The 23,736-nt window shown below is 35.8% G+C and overlaps 1 protein-coding gene across 3 annotated transcripts in view; it reads right to left on the bottom strand.

Moving 5' to 3' along the window:
- Positions 1 to 23,736, bottom strand: part of SCAF4 (SR-related CTD-associated factor 4) — a 62,683-nt gene that overhangs the window by 24,361 nt on the left and 14,586 nt on the right. For 2 of the 3 annotated variants that reach the window (XM_011954972.1, XM_011954974.1), the window contains exons 2-11: positions 12,946 to 13,029; positions 12,096 to 12,140; positions 10,150 to 10,311; positions 8,611 to 8,746; positions 8,143 to 8,285; positions 7,386 to 7,562; positions 2,695 to 2,876; positions 2,232 to 2,340; positions 939 to 1,106; positions 323 to 408 (exon numbers count right to left, since the gene is read on the bottom strand). In XM_011954972.1, coding sequence (XP_011810362.1) covers positions 323 to 408; positions 939 to 1,106; positions 2,232 to 2,340; positions 2,695 to 2,876; positions 7,386 to 7,562; positions 8,143 to 8,285; positions 8,611 to 8,746; positions 10,150 to 10,311; positions 12,096 to 12,140; positions 12,946 to 13,029 — 1,292 coding nt within the window. The remainder of the gene's footprint in view (positions 1 to 322; positions 409 to 938; positions 1,107 to 2,231; positions 2,341 to 2,694; positions 2,877 to 7,385; positions 7,563 to 8,142; positions 8,286 to 8,610; positions 8,747 to 10,149; positions 10,312 to 12,095; positions 12,141 to 12,945; positions 13,030 to 23,736) is intronic. The other variant, XM_011954973.1, reaches the window with a different exon arrangement.

Below are 23,736 nucleotides of genomic sequence, written 5' to 3'. Positions count from 1 at the left end.
GGCTGATGAAGTTGTAATGGAATTTTGAAAATACAGTTCTTCTAATACCACATACTGTATACCTATGGTACAGAATTGTATTTTCAAAGTTCCATTACATCTGAGCAACATTCAAATATAGGGAAAAAAATGTAAGACAAATGATGTAGTTTTTTTTTTAAATCAATACTTCACCTGTCCCCTTCTACACACATATACAAATACAAATATACCAACTGTTATTTTACTAACATTCTGAATATCTGAAAATAACCCAATCTAATTTTAATTTCTGTGTCCCCTAAGACATACAGGGTTGGAAAAAACATTTTCTATAAATTACCTGGATGCTGACCTAGATCTTGACTTTCTGTTATCAGACATATGTCGCTTAACGTCTTGAATACAAGGTTGTTCTACTTCCATTTCCTTAAAAAACAAAAACCATGATAAAATGAGAAATTTAAAAAATATAAAGGCAAGAGGACAAAATCTAACAAAAGCGACATTAAAAATGTCCTGCCCTTAATCAATTCTCTTTTGGTTGCCTGGGACCAAATTACTAGTTTAACAACAACTGGCCATCACTAGAAAAAAAAAAAACAAAACCAAAAACCACTTTTATATTGTTTAAAAGATTAAAAGAAGTATTTCTCTACTTCTGGTAAAGTTACTTTGCTTAAATTACACACTATTTTAATAAACCATCATCTAATGCAGTGAAGTAGGCACTAGTTAAGCCTTCAACACTCTATATCAAACCTCACAGAATCCTATGGAAGTTGGTAATATTAGAAGTTCACTTTCCAGATGAAAAACTTGGAGCACTGGGAGGGTTTAATATGTACCCAGGTCTTTCTTCATATTCAAAAATGAAGACAGCAAGCAAATAAGGAGAAATCTGCATATAAGTCAAGACAACAAAAAAAAGATACAACTATCTGAGAATAAAATTTTACCTGCTGATGTGGCTTCTGTGTAAGTGGTTCATTCTGTGCCTGAAAAGAAGCTTGGAAAGGCTGCTGCACTGGTGGAGTTGGAGGAATCACAGGCTGAGCCATGGGAGGAAATGGAGGTGTAGGAAGAAGTCCAAATCCTGGCATTTGTCCATTAGGAGGAAGTGGAACCTTTCATTTTTAAAGAAAGTGTATGAGTAATAGCTATCAAAATAATTTGGAAAACCTTTATTATATAAAACTAAAATATCTTCAATAAACTTTGATCAAGGAAAAGTTACAATGACATTCAACATTGTTTAACAATTTCCCTATGTACAACTTTCATGCAAGGATTGTTACATACCAAGTATATAGGTTAAAAATCCTGTAACTCTTTTTAAAATTACGAATACACGGTTTAGTTTTAAATATTTAAAGAAATACCTTCATTTACATAAGGAAGCAATGTGATAAACTGAACTTCAAGTCAGAAGTACTCTATTGCAAATGGTCTTTTTTCAGCTTTAAAGACAATTAAGCCTTTTGGGAGGAAAACTAGCTTTCTAGAAGCAATGACTCCTAGGTTTACTTTAAAAAAATTTACCAAGGGAGAATTTCAACTAACATACCCAACTTTTAGAGTTTCAAACAAAGTATCATAATAATAATGAAAGTAAACTACAGTCTGACATATTTCTGCATGTCAATTTAAATACAAATAAAACTATAAATATAATGCTTTAAGTATTCTTTCTAAATTATTTATGAACTTTCAGTAATTGTTAAACACTTGAAATAACAAAAATGCTTCCCACCCCATCCTCATAATTTAGATACGGAGCCAAATTTAAGAAAACAATAAGAGAATTTACTGGAACAAATTTATCTCTACTAACTTTCTGCAACTCTCCAGTGTGTTATGTATGCTCCTTTTATTGCGGATTTCAAACTATATTCCTCAATGTTCAGAGTTCAGAGCCCTCTAAAGTACCTAACCACACAAACTACAGAAGAAAAGGCCCTTCCAAGGGAAAAAGTTGTCTACCTAAACAGGTCGGTTTCTTCAAATATAACTGTAATCTCTAAATTATTTTAACTAAAATGCCTATTATTAAAATATGAGCATGTGATTTCCGCATCCTTGTTTTAATTACAGAAAAAACGCAACTCAAAACAGTTACGTGTTCAACAGCTTTTATCAGAGCTATAGTACGACTCAGCCAATCACATAGCTGCATAGTGCTCTGTGGAATGTAAACCATATACTCTATAAGGAATAGATCTTTCTTTCAACTGCAAGAAAAATGCTTGTACCTGATGGTGCATCGGATCCTGTTGTATTCCCATCATTCGTGGCTGAAACTGATCCATATTTTGATGCTGTGTGTATGCTGGCTGCTGCATGCCATCTCCAGGAAAGCCACTAAAAAAAGGTGGATAATCTTTTACACATTCAGAAGCACAAGCTTCTCAGCCACATTTAAACTACAGAAATAGTGTTGTTCATGAGTCATTAATCAACATTTTACTGAACCACATATTTACCTATATATTACATTTAATTTATAAACTAAGTATTATTCCCAACATAAAAGACATTTTTTGTTTTAAATCTTAGAGGATCCCTTCCTCATTCAAGAGAAAACTAATACCACAAATTTTACAAAACAACTTCACTGAAAATTGTTTCTATTGCTAAATGTTACTTAGATTATGCCTTACAACTTACAACTATTACCAATTTTCTATCTGCTGAGGAATAAAAAAAAAAACTAACAATGGTGCCTGTGGAGGAGGAGGAGAGGCAGCAGCAGGTGCAGCAGCAGCAGGCACGGTGGCGGTGGGTGCAGGGGGCACAGCGGCAGCAGGTACTGTTGTGGCGACGGCAGTGGTATCCTCTTTCTTTGATTCTTCCACAGCTTCTGGCTCATCATCATAGTCAAATCTATCAAGCAACTTCTGGAATAATTATGTCAATATTTCATTTTAAAATTTAGACTGATTCATTGCACAAAAAACTTTATGAAAACAAAGGATGTTTACCACCATCTAGAAACCCACATTGTCAAGCACAATCTTATTTTCCCTCATGCCCCTAAGGACCTTGGTTTGTAGATATAAACAATTTTTACACAGATGCCGGTTTGGAAAACACACAATGTTTTCATTCTGTTTTCCTTCCTCAATTGTAAGTACTGTGCTTTCTTTCTATTTTCTATTGGTGTATTTCACAAGTAATTTAGCAGCATACATGTTTTTCTAAAATACTCATTTCCCTAGACTAAAAATGTTTGGAACTTCGTGCACATGAAAATGGGTATACATTTTCAGTCAATATAAAATGTACAAAAAGACTGTCTTATCCAATCACCATAAATGCATACAGAAAAGTGTCCATATACTGCTTCCTCAAAAATATACAAATATAAAGAAAAAAAAACGGCAGGGACACAAAAAGGTCACTAGCAGTTCACTAAGAGGTTCACTTGCTTCTTTATCATAACTTCACAGCTTACCAGAAACTTTCATTTAAAAAAAAATTCAGGAGACTTAATGAGATCACATATCTAGAAGAACAATTTTAAGTAAGATTTATTCAGAGAAAAGGTAATGCATAAAATATCTACTGATGTGTATCAGATCATATAGACTTCATCATCACAAGAACACTGCAATGTAGATAGTTTCTTTTTTTTTTTTTTACAAGAAAACAAAGGCTCAGGGGATTAAGAAACATGATTAAGATTGTACAGTCAGAGAATGGTAGAATCAGGATGCGGACACTAGTCCTTTCAACTTGAAAGCCCTCAGTCTCTGGCTTTCAATAAGCAATCTTTCCTTTCAAGTTGTGCTCCTTAAATTCCTAAACCTGTGTCATTCTATAACAGTTCTGTCTGGCCGGCGCGTGGCTCATGCCTGTAATTCCAGCACTTTGGGAGGCCGAGGCGGGCGGATCATGAGGTCAGGAGATCGAGACCATCCTGGCTAACACGGTGAAACCCCGTCTCTACTAAAAATAAAAATAAAAAAATTAGCCAGGCGAGGTGGCAGACGCCTGTAGTCCCAGCTACTTGGGAGGCTGAGGCAGGAGAATTGCTTGAGCCCGGGAGGTGGAGCTTGCAGTGAGCCGAGATCGCACCACTGCACTCCAGCCAGGGTGACAGAACGAGACTCCACCTAAAAAAAAAGAGAGAAAAGAAAAGAAAAAGAAAAACTAGTTCTGCCTAGAGATTCTGGTTTTGCTTTATTGAACAACAGATTTCTGAATCAGTAATGAGAGTTCCGTCCTTAGACAATATATAGGACTAAACTAAGTGTAATGAGTGTTTTGGGATAGAGCTAACTTATGTTTCTTTCTTTGTAGTTCTAGGCCAAGTGAGTAAAGTTCTTACAAATGAGCAAGTTAGTATTTTCTGAACAGGAACCATCATAGTCCAGGTACCTTGCTGTTTTACACACATTTTTATTTAACCCTCATGGCAACAATAACATATTTTTACTACCATCTTTATTTTACACTACTGAACACTAAACATTAATTCAACAACAGGATAGTCTGTAAGTAATTGGAGCCAAAATTAAAATCTGGTCAAAGTTGCCTACAAAAAACAAAACCTACGATCTTCACAGTTTATTACATATTAATATGTTCTTTAAAGTCTGAAAAATACTGCTTTGAAAAAAATACTTAAAGCAATTAAAAAATTTAAATGGGGTCTATCCAAAAAGAAATTTTAGTTGCTTTTTAGGAAACTGAAGATCTATAAAGCAGCTGAAACAAATTATTTCCAGTGAGAAGACTGAAATAGACCTTTTTAGTCAAAGGAAAAGCACATAATTCCTTTTTCTAAACTTATGGGCCAATCCACTTAAGGTTAAATACTAGAGCAATTAGAATTCACATTAATAAGAGAAAGATGCTCACTATCATGGCTTTTCCTAAATTTACCTATAAATCCAAAGGAATTCTATACACCAACATAGAAATGTATAGTTTTTTCCAGTTTATCTGGAAAAGTATGCTGTGATGGTTAATTTTGTGTCAACTTGTCTAAGTTATGTAGTGCTCAGCTGTATGATCAAACACTAATCTAGATGTTGCTGTGAAGCTGTTTTTTTAGATGAGAGTAACATTTAAATCAGTAGACTCTGAGTAAAGCAGACTACTCTCGATAATGAGTGGGCCTCAATCAATCAGTTGAAGGCATTAAAAATAAGAACTGAGGTAGAAGGAATTATCCTCAACAGTGCAACAGAGAAACCCTGGCCTGAGTTTTTAGTCTGCTATCCTGCAAATTCAGACTCAGGCCTACAATGTTAACGCCTCTTGAATTTCCAGCCTGCAGACCTGCCCTACAAATTTCAAAATTGCTAGCCCCTACAATTGCGTGAGCCAGTTTCGTAAGGTAAACCTATTTTTCATTCAACAATCTAGATAGACAGATGCAGATGTAGATACAATTACTGGTTTTGTTTCTCTGGAAGTCTTGACTAATACATTTCATGATAAATGAAGAAAGTTGGAAAAAGTATGAGGGGGAGTTTGAAAAACAGTTAAGTGGGAGGGGGAGAGACGGGACACCAGGAAATGAAAGACAGTCTGTTATAAGAATGATGATGATGCAGAAATAAACAAATATATTAGTGGGACAGAACAGTGTCCAGAGGTAAGACACAGAAACATACTGGAATTTAGTGTATAAAAAAGTAGTGAGGGAGAACTGGCTATTTTCAAAAATATAAAGGTTTAACTATCTTGAACCATATTAAAAAACAGATTCCAGAGGGACTAAACAGACAATCATAAAAAAAAAAAACCTTATTAGAATATAGAATTCTTTTTTAATACAAATGAGTTTTCCTAATCACAACATAAAACAAAAAACTAATAAAACCAAATATATGAATTTATGTTCATATGCGCATGCAAACAGGTATGCAAGAATATACACAAACAAATCTGTTCAAATCTACAGCGTGGAATTCTTCCCTTATTTTATAACTTTCTCTATTACCTGTTTTGTTTTTTTTTTTTCTACACGTATATATTTCTTTTTTACTCAAAAAAATGTATCCAACTTTTGTTTAATCAGTCATCAGTCATAAATCACTAAGATATAATGAAAACTGTTATTTACTATGTGCATTTTTAATTTAGACTATTGGCAATAAAGTCCTTCTGTTTTTATAGTTAGGATGTTGGACAGAATCAGAAATTTTAATGATGAAACCAAAGGCATCAGTCCTGATTTTCAAACTTTTGAGTTTTTTTGCAGTGAAAACTGAAATGTCATATGATGTTTTACAAAGTCATAAACCAAATAAAACAAACAAGAGTGAAGCTGTTAGGGTTAAATTTCAATGAGAAGCTCTAAGCTGTTCAGCATATCCATATCCTTAGTGGCAGCTTCTTAAAGACGCCTAAGAAACCACAGGCCCAACAGAGCAGCTGAAAGACACTGACCTAACTCAAATCCTCTTTTTTCTTGTTGCTTGTTTTTTAGAGACAGGATCTCATTCTGTTGCCCAGGCTAGCGGCACAATCATGGCTTACTGCAGCTTTGAATTCCTGGGGCCAAGCAATCCTCCCACCTCAGCATCCTGGGTGGCTAGGGCTACAGATGCGACCATGTCCAGCTGGTTCCCAAACCCTCATATTATATATATGGTAACTAAGGTTAAAATGCACACACACACACATATTAAAAATAATATATTTTATATATTTTTATATATTAAAAATACCCATATATTATTAATACACACACATATATATTAAAAATAAACACAGATGGGGTCACTATGTTGCCCAGGCTGGTCTCAAACTCCTGGGCTCATGAGATCCTCCCTTCTCGACCTCCCAAAGTGTTGGGACTATAGGCATGAGTCACCACACTTGGCTGTCAGGTTTTTTTAACAGCAAAAAACCGAAAGTAATTTGAATGTCTATTAGTAGTGGAATGGCTGAACTGTAATGTGCTCATGTAGTGGAATACTATGTATTACATGAATTCAGTAAAAATGTAGACCTAAATCCACTATTAACGTTAACAACAACAAAAAAGATATAAGAGTATTAACACCAAAACAAGTGGGTATGTATTATAATCAATCAAAGAAAAGCATGTATCTGTAGGAAATTAATTCTGAAAAGATACAAGGCAAAATGTTACACAGTAATCCCAAAGTACTGGGGCTAATGAAGAATTTTCTGTTTCCTTTACTCCCTAATTTTTTTTTTCCACTTTTTTCATTTTACACTAGCAAATTCAGCTTCAAACCCTGGAAATTTTTGCAGTGAGCACACATCACATTTAAAACCAGGGAAAATAATCGATGTTTTGATGTTGAGGGGGAAAATCTCTCAAATTACAAAACAACATAATGAACAATCCACAGAAGGGATAACTTCCATAATTCAAGTTGAGTGATATAAATGGTGGAGTGGGTTATGTGAGAGAGATATACCTTGTCAAATGCAGTTTTCTGTTCAGGTGGGGGGAAAGCAGCTTTTTGTTCAGATGGTTGTGTAGGAGTTGTCTTTAACTGAGCTGTGATAGCCTGAACCTGAGCCATCACAGCATTGTCAAGGGCAGGAGACTGTGGTTTTGGAGGCTGTTGAAAAGTCTGAAGGATCTGCTGAAGCTTAAAGAATGGGAAAACCAATAAATCACAGAACAAAGTATAATCATACTATCAAAAGTTAATTTAATAAAAAAGATGTCTTAAAGGTGATTCAAAGTAGCACAGGCACAGAATAAATTGGGAAAAAATCCTTTTACTAATGGTTAAATTTGTTGTGAATGAATATACAGAGATACAATGGGCATTGCTTAAGGTTAAAAATGTATGCTGACAATGTCAATGACATAAGATGATGGTCAAAGAGAAAAGAAAATACACTAAATTGTGAACAAGGTAAGCATAAGTTTTCTAGAAAAATGGAAAAATCCTCTCCGTTACAAATAATTTTGAAATCCATCAGATTTGCTAGAATTGTAAGCAACATGAGCCACTTAGCAGTTCTAAAGTTGTGTGTTGTTCCCTTGTTTATCACTTCTACATTTTCCCTATTACTCCTACATTACTTCTCGTGAAGGCTTTTCTAGTTGAAAAGCAGATGTATTTTCTCCTTTGAATGTGCTTATTAACGAAGAACAGAAAACAAGAAGTGACAACAGTACCTAGTCCTGCAAACAACTTCACCTTTGAGTAGACAGTTTACCTGTTGGCCTTGAGTTGTCTGAAATAGCTGAGCCACAGCAGCAAAAGCATCAGAGCTGGGCAACTGTGGTACAGTTGGGACGGAGTTTGGAGTGGCTTGTGCGGGAGGTTCAGAAGAAACTTTTACTGGAGGTGGAGGTGAGCCTAAAAAAAGAAAAGGGCATTAAGGCCTAAAAACAAGTTAATCTGCAAGTTTTCCTAATTAAGCTTCTTCGCTAAAATAACGTTTTATCCAATTTAACACAGTATAAAATATACAGATTGTGGCACTAGAGTTTATACTGTAACAACTACCAGAAAAGTAGACCTTTATTATAAATAGAAATTATGGAAAGAAAATCGTACCTTCCAAGATGTAAACTCAAGTTTCCTTCTTATAGAAAAATTCCATCAATACAGATAAACTCTGACTGTCTCATGTGCAAAAAATTATGCCATTGTGTGAGCTCACAGATACATTTGACCATACCTTCATTATTGGTAACATTTTCTGCTACTGGGGCTGCATTACTGGTTCCTGCTGCCATGTCCAAAAGAGGTTGAATAATTTCAATTTTGAACACTCCATTTTTTTGCCAAAGGTTCAGCACACGAACTATTTTACTCTGTTATGCACGGGGAACACAAATATACAATAAATATTTGCATAAATAACCTATTATACTCTTACAAAAAAAAAAAAAGAGAGAGAGGAAAACCCCCTAGGCTAATATTTCCATACTATGTGTGTTTCATAAACAGGGGAAAAAAAATCAGAAATACAACTTGGTTAAACTACTCTAATTAGTCTTTCTTCAGTGGTATCATCTAGAGTAAGGAACAGAGAGGGACTATAGATCCAGACAATAAAAAGAAATTTATTTGACATTTTCATTTTATTTTACTTATGGTTACAAAGAAACTCTATTACTGACAAAAAAAAAAAAGCTATCTTAAAGAAGTAAATGAAGGAGAATTTCTTGAGAGTAATTATAACGGCTAAAATATTTAAGAAACTGGCCTGTAATCAAAATTAAAATTATGTGGCCAAGTAAATATGAAGGAGATCCAGAGAAGATGTTATTCATGGGCACAACTTTTATCTTTACTTAAGGAATCATCTTGGTTTTGGGTGTATTTTTCCCATAACAGCATTCTTCCAAGAATATAAAAACGGCATCTATGACACTCAAATTTATATGCTGTTTATTGTAAATGTCCCTGCTCTTCATTATTATGAGTATGTTTACTAGTATAATTCCCCCACCTACTTATAGTCAGCTACTGTATCTGTAATGTTTTTCTACTTTTATATAGTATGTTGTAAAGCCAACTGTATATATAAGGAATTAAATACTGTAGTCTGATTGCTAATGAATACCACTTAAGCATCAGCATCTCTATATGTTGGGAAAGAACATCAGTTATTGGCCTTTTCTTTCTGGAATAACCAACAATCAGATGATAGCTGTCTTTTTCTACTGCACAATTTCTTCCTTACTCAACTACACAAGCACATCTTTCCAACGATACCTTCTTTAAAGATGAGGTTCCTTTCGTGTTATTTTTTAAAAATTTTACTTTACTGTGGTAAGAACACTTAACTGAGATCCACTCACTTAGCACATTTTTAAGTGTACAATACAGAATTGTTAACTATAGGTACAAGGTTGTTCAGCAGATCTCTACAACCTATTCATCTTGCTTAACTGAAATGTCAAACCATTGATTAGCAGCTCCTAATGTTTCCCTTACCCCTGGTCCCTGGCAACCACTATTACACTCTTTGATTCTATAAATTTTGTTCCTGTCATATTTCAACAGTATGACTGAGAATCCTGAAGAACTCATAAGAAAACAGATAAATATGAAAAGACCACTGAAGAAAAAACTGTTTTGTTTCAACCTCACAGACATCGCTATATGAAAATCTTATCTAGTAATACAGTAGGCTCCAAATATCTAATATACATTTAAAATAATATTTTTTAAAAACGAATACAAGTTTTAGTTTAAAAATTAACTATACCTTATCTTCAGATGGACAAAGATATAAATATTGGAATGTGGCGGTTATGTTTTTAGAGAATCTTGGCCCAAAAACATCTTTATCGGTTCCAAACTGATGACGAGACTGTCGCACAATTGAGTCAATTACATATAATCCTGGAACCTTGTATTCTGGTTTACACTGCAAGGATAAAGATGTAAAATCAGTACAGAAAAAGTAAAGTCACAATCTGACACCCATTATTTTCACATTCATGAAACTTTTCTATATCCATCCAAAGGTTGCTTTTTTTAAAAAACTACGTGAATGCTTCAGCTCTCTAAATGGCTAACTTGTCCAACTGCCTATGTCTATATGGAACTACCATTATTCTCTTGATACTACTGACCCCCAAGGTTTTACTCTTCTTTGATTTCTCTGCTTCCCTACACCCAATGTCCCAAAATCAACATTACTTTACCAATCCTTAAGCCAGTTCCATACAAATTCACCTATTATGGTAGTCTCTACAATTCATCCTGCTCAAAAAGGTAATTTTTACCTTTCAAAATTAACAAAACATTTAAAAATGTATCAATTTTAATTCTATTAAAGTACAGTACCAAATAAAAATTAAAAAGTGCTGGGCGCGGTGGCTCACGCCTGTAATCTCAGCACTTTGGGAGGCCGAGTTGGGCGGATCATGAGGTCAGGAGATCGAGACCATCCTGGCTAACACGGTGAAACCCCGTCTCTACTAAAAATACAAAAAATTAGCCGGGCGTGGTGGTGCGTGCCTGTAGTCCCAGCTACTCGGAGGCTGAGGCAGGAGAATGGCGTGAACCCAGGAGGTGGAGCTTGCAGTGAGCCGAGATGGTGCCACTGCACTCCAGCCTGGGCGATAAGAGTGAAACTCCGTCTCAAAAAGAAAAAAAAAAAAAAAAAAAAAAAAAAAATTAAAAGGAGAAGTTGTTTTTGGCTTACCAAACTGACAACAGCAGAGAAAAGCAGAGAAATAGACACCTATATGTATTTCTGGTGGTATGGAAGACAATTTAGCAATAAAAGCAAAGTCTTATTTAATCCACCAATTCTACATCTAGGAATTTATGCCAAAAAAAAAAAAATTAGGTCGAACAATTCAGAAAATGGCTGCGTGCATCATGGTAACAACCACAGAGAGTATTTTGCAAATGTTTATGATAAACTCTGTGGGAAAAGCAGGCTAACAACCAGTATTATATCCATTTTTACTTTTATAAATGTACACGTACATAAATAAAAAATAAATATTGCAGTAATTTGCTGACAGTGCCTCTAGGTAATTTTTTCCACTTTATTTATTTGTACTTTGATGTACTACTATGCAAAGCGTTTACTAACCTTTTTTTTTTTTTTTTGCCTGTTGGAGCTTTAACTTTTGTACCTAAAGCCAGTATACAAGGGCCATGGATTAGAGACATTTTTATAAACACTGATTAGTAGGTACTACATGTCATAGCTCCAGGTCAGGGGTTAAGAACTAAGTCTCTGTTCTCTATTTTCTACTGAGACAGATATATGCTAATCACACAGTTGTAAAACAACTGACAACTGAACTGAAAATTTTATTCTGATGGGAAAAGGGAAAAATTGGGAAAATTTTACAAAGTAATTTCATTTGAAATACTCAAAGCTGAGTTAAACGCCTAAACGTCAATAGCAGTAAGTGCAAGGGGTAGAGTAAGCACTTCAGGTTTAGGGAAGGGTCGTGACCAACATATAAGAAACTGCTGTGAGTTGAGTGCTAAGTTCACAGTAAGTGAAGTACCAATTAATGGTACCGCTAAAAAATTTGTTTTTATAAACTTCTAGTGATTAAAAAGAACCTCTAGTGACTACATTTTTATGAATTGGCTTTAGAAACAAGCATCCAGGTTAAAATTTACGAAGTCAATTACAAATCATATTGTAACTAAAATGAGGTAATAATGAGAGATAGTTACCTTTTTGATGAACTTTTCTACTATTTGAACTACATGCTTATAAAGCTGAAAGAATTAAGAGAAAATTACTGTTCAGTTTACATATTTCTGCATTTCCTATAATTAGAAAATACTTAAAACTCTGAAATCTATACAATTTAATTATCAATACTGAACCATGAGAAATACATAATCAAAAATTTTAAAAAAACTTAAAAACAAATCAGAGAAAAACAAACTAAAAACAGAAAATTACAAAAATTCCCCAAACAGAAGGTCCTTTTTCTTAAATTTTAAATCAATAAACCTTCATGAAGCAGAATATCGGGCAACCTTACGGGACAAAACCAATGGATTAGAGCTAAACAATGTAGTTTCTAAAACAAGTCACATTTTAAAGTGTGATACTGGGTAAGACATTTCATTTCATGGAGCTTTCATTTTTTCTCTTTAAATAAAAATGAAGCTAAATAGTTGGTTTATGATAAGGAATACATGAAAATTTAAAAAAACTGCTTTGAGGCTGGGCGTGGTGGCGCACACCTGTAATCCCAGCTACTCGGGTGGCTCAGGCATGAGAATCACTTGAACCCGGGAGGGGGAAGTTGCAGTGAGCCGAGACCCCACTACTGCATTCCAGCCTGGGCGACACAGTGAGACTCCGTCCCCCTATCCCTGCCAAAAACCAAACTGCTTTGAAACGATATGTTACAACGCAAATGTATGCTTATCATGTACCTTCAGCAAAGGCTGGTTAGAGCTCTTTGATTTAGGCCTGAACTAATTCACAAGTTGACTTCTCATGTTTAAAAGTAAAAAATATTTTCAAAATTTCAAAAACATTTCTCAAATTGATTTATTTTGTCATTACCTTAATAGCTTTAATAGCAGCTTTAGTGATGAGAATCATCTTGGCTCTAGAGATGGGAGGTTTCATATCCATAAGCGAAAAGAGCTTAAAAGACAAAAAAAAAAAAAAAACACAAAACAACACTTTAAAAAATCTTTTGAAACATAAAGTTTAACTATTTGGCTAGTAAATAACCACCTTTCCTACATATCTGCATCACCACCTGGAAAATACAAATGGGGTGGGTGGGGAGGGAGGTCTTAGCAGCTAGGGCAGCAGGAAGAGCTTCGATGGCCAGGCAGCCCAGCTTTGTGAAGGCTCTTGGTGTGCAGGCACCCAACACACACACCCGCACTGCCATGATATCCAAGAAGAAGGTCAGCTCTGCCAAAGGGGTGGTGAAGGGGTAGCGAAGAAACAGCCCAAGAGGCAACTGGCATGGCTGTCAGCTAAACCTGTTCCCGCCAAAGAGGAAATGAAGCTGAAAAACAGCAGCAGAAAAGGATAAATCCTTAGACAAAAAAAGTGCACACAAAAGGGAAAGGGAGGGGGAGCAACGAGAAAACAGGCTTAAGTGACTAACCAAGAAACTAAAGATTTACCTGCAGAAAATGGAGAAACTAAAACCAATGAGAGTCCAGCCTCTGATGACGCCAGAGAAAGAAGCCAACTCTACTCAGTACATACCATGTCTTATCAGTGGTCCCTTCATCCCACTTTTTATGTATAAATGCTTTTTTTTAAGGAGGTAAAATCATTCACTGGTTATTTTTTGGTACAACCAGAAGAGAGCGTGGGATGTTGTATTACGGGAGGCTTTGACTGTCTTGGATGTCTGCTTAACACTCCACAGATGGGAGGATTACTTTTTATATCCTATAATGTCTCTACTAAATATACAAAAATTAGCCGGCCGGGGTGGCATGCGCCTGTAATCCCAGCTACTCAGGGGGTGGAGGTTGCAGTGAGACAAGACTGCGTCACTGCACTCCAGCTTGGGCAACACAGCAAGATTTTGTTTCCAAAAAGCACAAACAAATAAAAACCAAATTTAACAAATCTCACAACAGTAAATCTACAGCCATCAGGTGCTTCCATGAAACTTAACCACATACTTCTCTCAAAGGGTTAAATCCAACCAAAACATAAGGAGAGTCCATAGAGGGTTATAAAGATAAAATCCTGACATTAAGAAACATATCTAGCTTCTTATTGTTTTTGTTTGGTTTAACCATAAGCATACACTTACCTGGGACTTCCAAAAGATATTGTGAAGTTTCAGAGATTCCCAACATTATGAAACTCATACGAATCACATTTCCATTCTTTCAATTTATGTCAATATTCCAAATATGGAGCCCTAGGGTATGAACCTTTACCAGACCACTAGCTAAGAGGCTAGCCTAAAACACGAGTGTTTTCTCAGAGTAAACAGCCCCACCTAGCAGTGTATCCTAAAAATTCAGACAGCTTTCACACCTTTTCAAAACTATAGACATCAGTAACAATTTTAGAAAAGGTATGGAATGCCAAATATAATCAATAAAAAACCAGATAACTACTTAAACAGAAAATAATATAATTTTCCATAAGATACAGAAAATGGAGAAAACACTAAGATATGAACACAGGAATTCATTTTAATAAAAAGATTCTCTAAATAAGGTTGTGATTCTTCATTGTATTACTCCATTTGCCAATGTAATAAAAAATTCTCTTTGAGAATAAAATGCTAACTGAAAGGCAATTAGAAAAGAAATAGTAAGGCCAGGTGCAGTAGCTCACCTGACGACAGGAGTCTGAGGCCAGCCAGGCCAACATGGCGAAACCCCATCTCTACTATAAATACAAAATGGTGGCAGGTGCCTGTAGTCCCAGCTACCTGGGAGGCTGAGGCAGGAGACCCGCTTGAACCCAGGAGGAGGTTGCAATAAGCCATGATCGCGCCACTGCACTCCAGGCTGGGCGACAGAGCGAGACTCTTTGTCTTAAAAAAAAGAAAAGAAAAGAAAAGAAAAGAAATAGTAAATCCTTAAAATTATATAAACCAGTAAGAAACGATTTAACATATTTCAACTTAAATACAAATTCTAAAAAAATCAACACTGCATGATTCATAAATATGTAGCATACATTTATAAAAGGTATATTCTATGTTATAAAATCTATTAAGACAGTTGCTTATTATTGTTCTATTTTCTATACCCTAACACAGCGAAAGGGTATGCAAAAAAACCCAAAAACCAAAAAACAAACAAAAAAAACCCATGGGTTTTCAGAATGAACACGCCCACACACATTTAATTCTTGGGTTGTCTCCACAACTCTTAAATGATTTCTGCAAAAATCCCGAAGAAACCAGGAACCCTGTCTTCCTTGTTCTCAACCTCCTGAGCCAAGACCACTTCTTAATGTGATTCATGCCAAACACTTAATACACTACTATATTTTGAATAGAATAGATAAATCTTTAATAATAAAGTAGAAGCAATAAAGGGCCTTTCCCTGTAGAAAGTCAAGACGGTCAGGACGGTCAGGAGGCCAAGAAAAGGAATCTAAATGTATATCCAAGGCAGTCTGGAACTTTCATGCAGGTACAAGAAACTTATGTCAAAATAGCCACAAGATTATTTTATAGGAGATGAACAAATGTGACTCCCTGTTTACTGCTACAAACCAAAGCTTTGTGTGAAATCTCTATGCGGAGGGTGGGTAAGAAAGCCTTCACCTGTCTGTTCTTTTCCTGATCCCTTCTCCTCATTCCTGAACTGTAGGAGACTGAGGCCCATTGGGCACTGGTTTCCCCATGACTGGGGGGTGGGCATCTATTTGATGGCTGATTTTGCTGAACCAGGTACTTCCTTTCCCATTTTCTAATGATTCTGTAACATACAAACTCACTGTTTTCCCTTCCCTTCTCCTTTCCCTGGGAAAATACAATGAATAAAGACTTATTGGTACTGAAACTGTCAAACTGTCAAAAAAAAAAAAAAGAAAGAAAGAAAGAAATGAGTAACAATAAGAACTACTTCTCTGGTCATTGAAAGCTTAAGAGTAAATTTTAAGGAAGCCTAAGCCAGAGTTAATATTCATCTAATCCCTCCAAAAAGCACTTCTTTATCATTTCAGCAGTAAGCGACTCACTAAATTAACAGCTAAATGAACACACAAGACAGACTAGTGTAGCTTCTAAGAAAACGCTCCATAGTCTCTACTTAAAGCATCATAATGTATTTAAAAAATTAAAGACTATACCACATAACAGTATAACCATCATTCAGGCAAAAGACCAGCAAGAGAACCATCAGGTACCATAATCTGAGACAGTTGCAGAGTATTATTACATTCCATAAAGAAAATATTATTTGGAAAGAGAAGAGGAAACCAACATTTGAGTGGTTATCAGGCAGCAATGAGTTTAAGTGATATGACATGTTGTACTTTTTACTTAATCATGTTAACTAAGGCAGATCTGTTACACCTGTTTTGAGATAATACTCAAAAAGGGTTACATCTGTTTTAGATGATGCCTAGGCCACGATCTGAACTAAAATTTTCTGATTCTAAAGTTCACACTCCCTCAAAACATACCCATATCCGATACAATGCTGCATACAGACTAAATTTGTGCAGAGACCATCAACTATGATAGGGAATATAGGGGGGGGAAAGAAATCCAGGAAGGCCTTTGTGCCTGCCGGTATACCGTTTGGATTCAGGGATAACAATGAAACATACTGAATTCCATTTGGGATGCCTACTAAATACCAGGCAGAGAAAGGAATATGGATCTTGAATGTATAAGAGATCCAGGCTAGAAACTGAAAGGTTATAGAACTATGAGGATGGGTCAGAAGGAGCCTGGAGTAAGAAGGGAGCCAAGAACATACATACCAGGCTGGTGCGGTGATTCACAACTGTAATGCCAGCACTTTGGGAGGCCGAGGCGGGCGATCACCTGAGGTCAGGAGTTTGAGACCGGCCTGGCCAACATGGTGAAAACCCATCTCTACTAAAAATACAAAAATTAATTGGGTGTGGCGGCACGTGCCTGTAGTCCCAGCTACTCAGGACGCTGAGGCACGAGAATCTCTTGAACTTAGGGGGCGAAGGTTGCAGTGAGACAAGATAGTGCCACTGCACTCCAGCCTAGGATACAGAGCAAGACTCTGTCTCTAAAACAAAAACAAAACACAAACAAAAAATCACAAAACAGAACAACAACATATATACCAAAAATTTCAATGTAGCAGAGAAAAAAACCTGCAAAAATGAACACCAGGACAAAGTAGAATCCCAGAAATTAAAGACATCTGGCATAGCCAAATGCTACAAGAGGTTCATCAGGATGCAAAGCAAATCTTGTTCATTTAGTTTGGCAATTAGGTGAATGCAAGTGACATCAGTTTTTGAAAGTGATTCCAAATTCCAACTGGTTAAGGAATGAGTGGCAGGCAAGGAAACAGAAATGCATTTTTGGTTCATTTTTCATTAATTCAACAAATATCTGAGAGCTTAGTAAATGGCAAGCTGAGAAGGAGACAGGACCATGTTTCAAGGCTTTTTTATAAGTGAGCACCCTTACTTACTTCTTATTTGTTAGCATTATAAAGTTTCCATCAGTTCTCTCTCTCTCTTTCTTTTTCTTTAACTCGGGAGTTCAAGTGATCCTCCCATCTCAGCCTCCCCAGCAGCTGGAACTATAGGCATATGCCACCCCACCAGAGAAGTTTCTTTTCAGATTACTTTTATTCTCCTTTACCAACATTTTTCTTAAAATTTCAAGCTGTGCATTTGCATTTGACATAATTTATGAAGAAAAACACTACAGGCAAATACAGATTTTTCAAACTTGGAGGTGTGCAAAATCACCTTTTAACACTCAATGAATGCTGTTAATATTTTATTGACTTATTTAATGCGCAAATTCAAAAGTCTCCACCTTTTGCAAGACAAAAAAGTTCCCTGATACCTACAGCAATGCCTTCACTCGACAGATACAGAAATCCAGAAATTATGCTGATGTACTTTGACATAAAGGATATAAATTGATATACTTTCCTGGTAAGCATGTACACTGACACTGTCCATTTGGACAGAAATAGTAACAGCCTTTATGGTGAGGCAGACGTTATAATTCCATTTTACAGATGACAGCACTGAGGCTCAACAGTCTGCTCAGATATAAAGTTAATTAAGTGGCATAATTCAATCTGTAATCAACCATTTCCCAAAACTCTAATTCTTTTAACTAGTACCTAACAATACAAAATTATTTCAAATATATTAGCCCAGAAAAATAGTGTACAGATAGTAAAGATAAAAAAGATTGTACAGTTACATTAAGTGGGAAAAAATTGCAATGTAGACCCAAACTAGAAAGTAATATACTAACATATAATTGTTATGAGGAGTTGAACCCAAGAACTTTTTAATTAAAAAATTTAAGTGGCACAGAGGTATAAAGTGATGTGCCCACCAAAGCAACAAGTTAGAGGCGATATAAATTACTAAAATAGTGTCAATTTTTTGATGCTTTAAAAGACCCTACAATATTGAATGTGGTGACTTACGAGGAAAGTGTCAGCATAATTTAGATGATCAAATTTCAATTTCTCAAGACTAAAAGATCAATACACTGTTTTTATGTTTTAGAGATCAATTTTATCTTAGGACACGAGGGACAGCTTTAAATAGCCAGCATGTTATACATTCAGAAATTCCTATTTCTGAATATTGACTCATCCAAATATTTCCAGGTAAGACATGGGCCCTCTCCTGTTGCCAGTTCTGCTGAGTTTAATTCTCCCATTCGTTTGTTGCTTTTTTTTTTGAAAGTCTCACTGTCTCCCACACTGGAGTGCAGTGGCGGGATCTTGGCTCACTGCAACCTTTGCCTCCCGGGTTCAAGCGATTCTCCTGCCTCAGCCTCCTGAGTAGCTGGGATTACAGACGTGCACCACCACACCCAGCTAATTTTTGCATTTTTAGTAGAGATGGGGTTTCACCTTGTTGCCCAGGCTGGTCTTTAACTCCTGGCCTCGTGTCATCTGCCCACCTCGGCCTCCCAAAGCGCTGGCATTACAGGCGTGTCCTGATTCTTTTTTTTTTGAGATGAAGTCTCACTATTGTCCCCCAGGCTGGAGTGCAATGGCACCATCTCGGCTCACTGCAACCTCCACCTCCCGGGTTCAAGCGACTCATCTGCCTCAGTCTCCCAAGTAAGCTGGGATTACAGGCGCCTGCCACCATGCCTGGCTAATTTTTGTATTTTTAGTAGAGACGGGGTTTTCACCATGTTGGCCAGGCTGGTCTCAAACTCCCGACCTCAGGTGATCTACCCACCTCAGCCTCCCGAAGTGCTGGGATTACAGGCGTTTGAGCCACTGTGCCCGGCCTGATTCTCCCATTTTTAAAATAAACACTGATGGCCTTCTTATAAAACTGTTAATAGCATGAAATGAAATGAAAGCACCTAAAATAACCAGTGCTTAATAAATGCCTTGGTCTCTAACTCCTACCCCCTCTCACATATACCGATCCCTGACTTTTGTTTCCCTTAATTAAAATCAATTACATTGCTCATTGTTATATCTGTTTTATTTTACATTTACACATGGTGTATTTTTCTCATTCTAAAACAGAATGAACTTCTTAGTTGTAAATGATTTATTACTGAGTCCTTACTTGTGTCTAAAGCAAAATTGCAATTTATTAATCTTAAATAAAAGAGTTAATTGTCATGGTCACCAATACTGTTTGAGGAATCTCTCAAGAGAAGCATATAATCTTGTGATGATCTAAGATTTTGACTGATTTTCCGATCAATCAGAAAATCACTGATTTTCCACAATAATTTGTTAGAATAATGGTTAAATGCACGGGCTCAATAATCAACTGCCTGAGAAATCTTGGCTCTACCACTTGCTACCTATGAGAATTTATTTCACCATCTGTAAAATGGGGATAATAGTACTCCCTACTTAATTAGTGAAGTCTAAGAATTAAACACAAACAATACATACAAAAGCACTTAGAGCAACATCTAGCACAGAGTAAATACAAAACAGACATTAATGAGTATTACCACTACACGTAATTTTTTTTTGAGAAAAAGAGAATCCTGGAGTTAATCTAGAGCAGTGTTTTTCAAACTGTGGGTTGAGATCCATGAATGAATTATATAATTCCTACTGTGTGTATTGTGGTCAAAAAATATGAAGGACAACAGCCCAGGGAAAAATTATTTTGTTTTTAGAAATGAGGAAAATAAGGCCCAAACTAACCGCTAGTCACCTTTCAAAAATGTATAGGTTCCTTCAAACCATTAATAAATTTCTTATGGACAAACGGGGGGAGGGTGGGGGAAAGCAGCACTGCCATGTCGCAAAAAAACTTCATCTTTCTCAATCAAGTTTAGATACACGTAAGTATTATACACAGAGTAGACAAGAGATTCAAAGATAATTCAGTTACTTATGACCAACATCCAATTTCAGTCAACAAACCTCAGGAAAAAAAGCTATCAGCTTTATATATCAAGTCTGAAAGCCACAAGATTTAATATAATTCCAATGAAATCTACTAGTGAGAAAAACCAGAAATTGTGGTATTCTATAGAGAGTGAGAAAGATTTGGTTTTGAATCTGGGTCTGGCCATGCAGATGATTCTGGGCAAATTAATTTCTCTAAGCCATAATGTCCTCATTTGTAAAAAGGATATACCGATGTCTATTTGATAGGTATCAGTTTCAGTTAGAACGAAATGAGTTTCTGTATATGAAATGAATGACTTGGACTATGTCACCCGGCAGAGGACAAGTATTCAATAAACATCACTAGGTGCAGAGCTCCCCCAACATTATAGCCTGTATTCACAATTAATGTTATCTGTGAACGAATAAAAAGTGTCAGAGCAGCCAGAGAAAACCATGAAATCCTCCTGCATAAAAATAACAACAGCCCCTCCAAATACAAGACTTCTTTAGAAGGGATAAGCATAGTGGAAAAACATGCTACTTGTCAGCAGTAGATATGAGTTTGGCTCTTTGCTCTGTCACTAGAAAACGTCTAAACATGCCACTGCCCGGATGCATGACATATAGAAGCCTGAGATACAAAATCCTCTAAAAATTATGAAGAATAATTCATCCTGATCCCTAATACCAGTAAAGAGTTTCAAGTGAAGATAAAGAAGAACGAGGCTATCTGGCCTGTGATACCTGCAGAATTCACAATGTTTAGGGATGAGTCAAAGTAACATGGGTACTCTGCTATTTACCAATGGCATAAACCTTAAGAAGTTTAGTCAACCTTTCTGAACTTCAAGACTTTTTAAAATCTGAAAAACAGGGATTAACTGGCTCACCTCACCACATTGTTAGGATTAAACAGGATAATGTATATAAATCTCTTAGCCCAGTAACTAACACATAAGTGCTCAGTAAATGGAGCAAAACAATGTGAAGATAACTAGTATTTCCTCTCTGTTAGCCAAATGATAAGGTTTCTAGATGATCCTGGTTAATTCCCTTTAAGTATGGTATCCTCAAATGGACAGGGTCCGGATGTAGTCCTACATTGTGAATTGGCTTTTTATTAGTTTCCTATTTCTGCAGTAAGAAATTACCACAAATTTACTGGCTTAGAGCAACACAAATTAACTTTTGAGGTCAGAATCTCACTAGCATCGGCAAGGCGACATTCCTTGTAGAGGCTCTAGGGAAGAATCTATTTCTTGCCTATTCTAACTTCTACAGGGTGCCTACATTCTTTTGGCTCATGGCCTCTTCTTCCATCTTCAGAGCCAGCGCTATAGCGTCTTCTCCTTCTATCTCTTCTGTTGTTTTACTTCCTTCTTTGACTCCTACCTCTCTAGCATAAGGACCCTTATGATTACATTGGGCCCACCCAAATAATCCAGGATAATTAACCCATCAACATCCTTAACCTTACTCACATCACCGGTCTCTTTTGCCTTGTAAGGTAACATACTTACAGGTTTTAGGAATTAGATTATGAACATCTTTGGAGAAGGGGGCATTATTTATTACCTAAAAAAAAAAATAGGGCTTAATTCATTAACTCCAATTTGTAACCAACTGAAATCCTCAGGCTGCTTTCACCAGGATTCCCATCAAAACTAGATCTTCACGTTGGCTTTGTGTTGGTTTCTAACAGACCGTTCAACCTCTTTAGGAAGTCCAGAAGTCATTTTCTGCTACCTGATGTAGCTCCAGCTATTCCAATCAGATTGTAAATTTCATGAACTCATTTTGTATGCTTTCCTCCAAGTCAATGTTTTCTAAAAATTAAAATAGGACCTATGTGAAAGATGACCTTAACTGATATTCCTTGGGTATTTATAACCAGTCAGCTACAATCCACTTAGCAATACTGTCATCCTGCCCATATTTTTCTAATTCATTCATAATGCAATCACATCCAATACCTTTCTGAAATATTTGGTATATAGTTTTCACTAGACATAACATACTTTACAAATGAAAAATGTTTACTTTAGTCTGTTATAAATTGTTAGTCAATCTGTTCTGGCTCTTAGTGACTAGCAATTTCTAAAAATTAATAAAAACTGGCAGACAAAAGTAAACTGGCACAGAGTCTACAATTTCCAAAGTATGCTTTCCCCTACTTTTTGAAATAAAGTTGTCAAGGCAGTAAGAATTAGAAGACTATATACCAACCTAAATCTTTCTTTTTTAAACTTAAATCTCTCAAGCAATATTTCTTTCTGAATCTTTCTCAATGGGGTATTTATCCCTTTCTTTTCGAAACCTAAACTTTAAAAAATGTATTTTCCTAAAATTACCTTGTAATGGATTACACTGATTATTTCCAGTATTCCTTCCTTTGGTAGTATGACCTCCAAGATGACAAAGCAATTTTCCCTTAAGCTCCTATTACTATGTAAAGTTGAATTTAAAGAAAAACTGGAAACGTTTCCTAAAATAAATATATATATACTCACAATGACAGGCTAGTATTCAAATCTCCTTCCTGTTAGATGCAAATATCAAAGCATTTAATTCTACAGTCTTTCCTCCTCTTTCATTCTCAACTTAATAAATCAAAGACACTGTCTTAAACCAAACAGTCAAATCCACACAACTTTTATGTTTATTAGCAACATATAAACACTGTATAACAAAGTACATGTTAAATTTCTTAACAAAAGATAATTTTTAAAAAGTTTTAAAATCATCTTTCCTATAAAGATGCTTTATCCATCTAATTTAAACCTGAAGACAACTCCATAAAACACTACTGCTAGAACAACTAGGTAAGGGATCATGTACAGTCCTTTTCTTCCCTGGTATTTCATCTTATGCCTTTAATATATAATTTACTAAATGTGTGTCTGGGTTAATACTTTTTTAATACCAGGTAATATAACGGGGCGAGGAAAGAAATCCTATCACATGTTAAACAAGTACTACTATGTCACTCTACCTGACAGTAGAATACTGTGTATGAGTTAATGTGTATGAGTTAATCAACAGTACATACACACAGTAAGAGATACAATGAAACTGAAAAATGTACAGAAGCAACTCATTTAACAAAGAAAATCCCAATATCTAATTAACACAGGAAAAAGTGTTCAACCATACCAATCAATAATCAAAGTACAAATTAACACAAGGAGATAAAATTCTTCAATTATCTAATGGACATGCATGTGGATTAGCATAAAGCAAAAAGAGTACTGGGCTGGTGAGACCTAACGGACGAGTTTTAATTCCGAAGAGAAATTTAAAACTATAAAACAAGGACTAAAAAATGTCCATACCT

This window comes from Colobus angolensis, unplaced genomic scaffold, assembly GCF_000951035.1.
Source record: "Colobus angolensis palliatus isolate OR3802 unplaced genomic scaffold, Cang.pa_1.0 Scaffold390, whole genome shotgun sequence".
NCBI lineage: Eukaryota > Metazoa > Chordata > Mammalia > Primates > Cercopithecidae > Colobus > Colobus angolensis.
The sequence above is the reverse complement of the archived record's forward strand: the minus strand, read 5'-3'. Positions and strand labels throughout refer to the sequence as shown.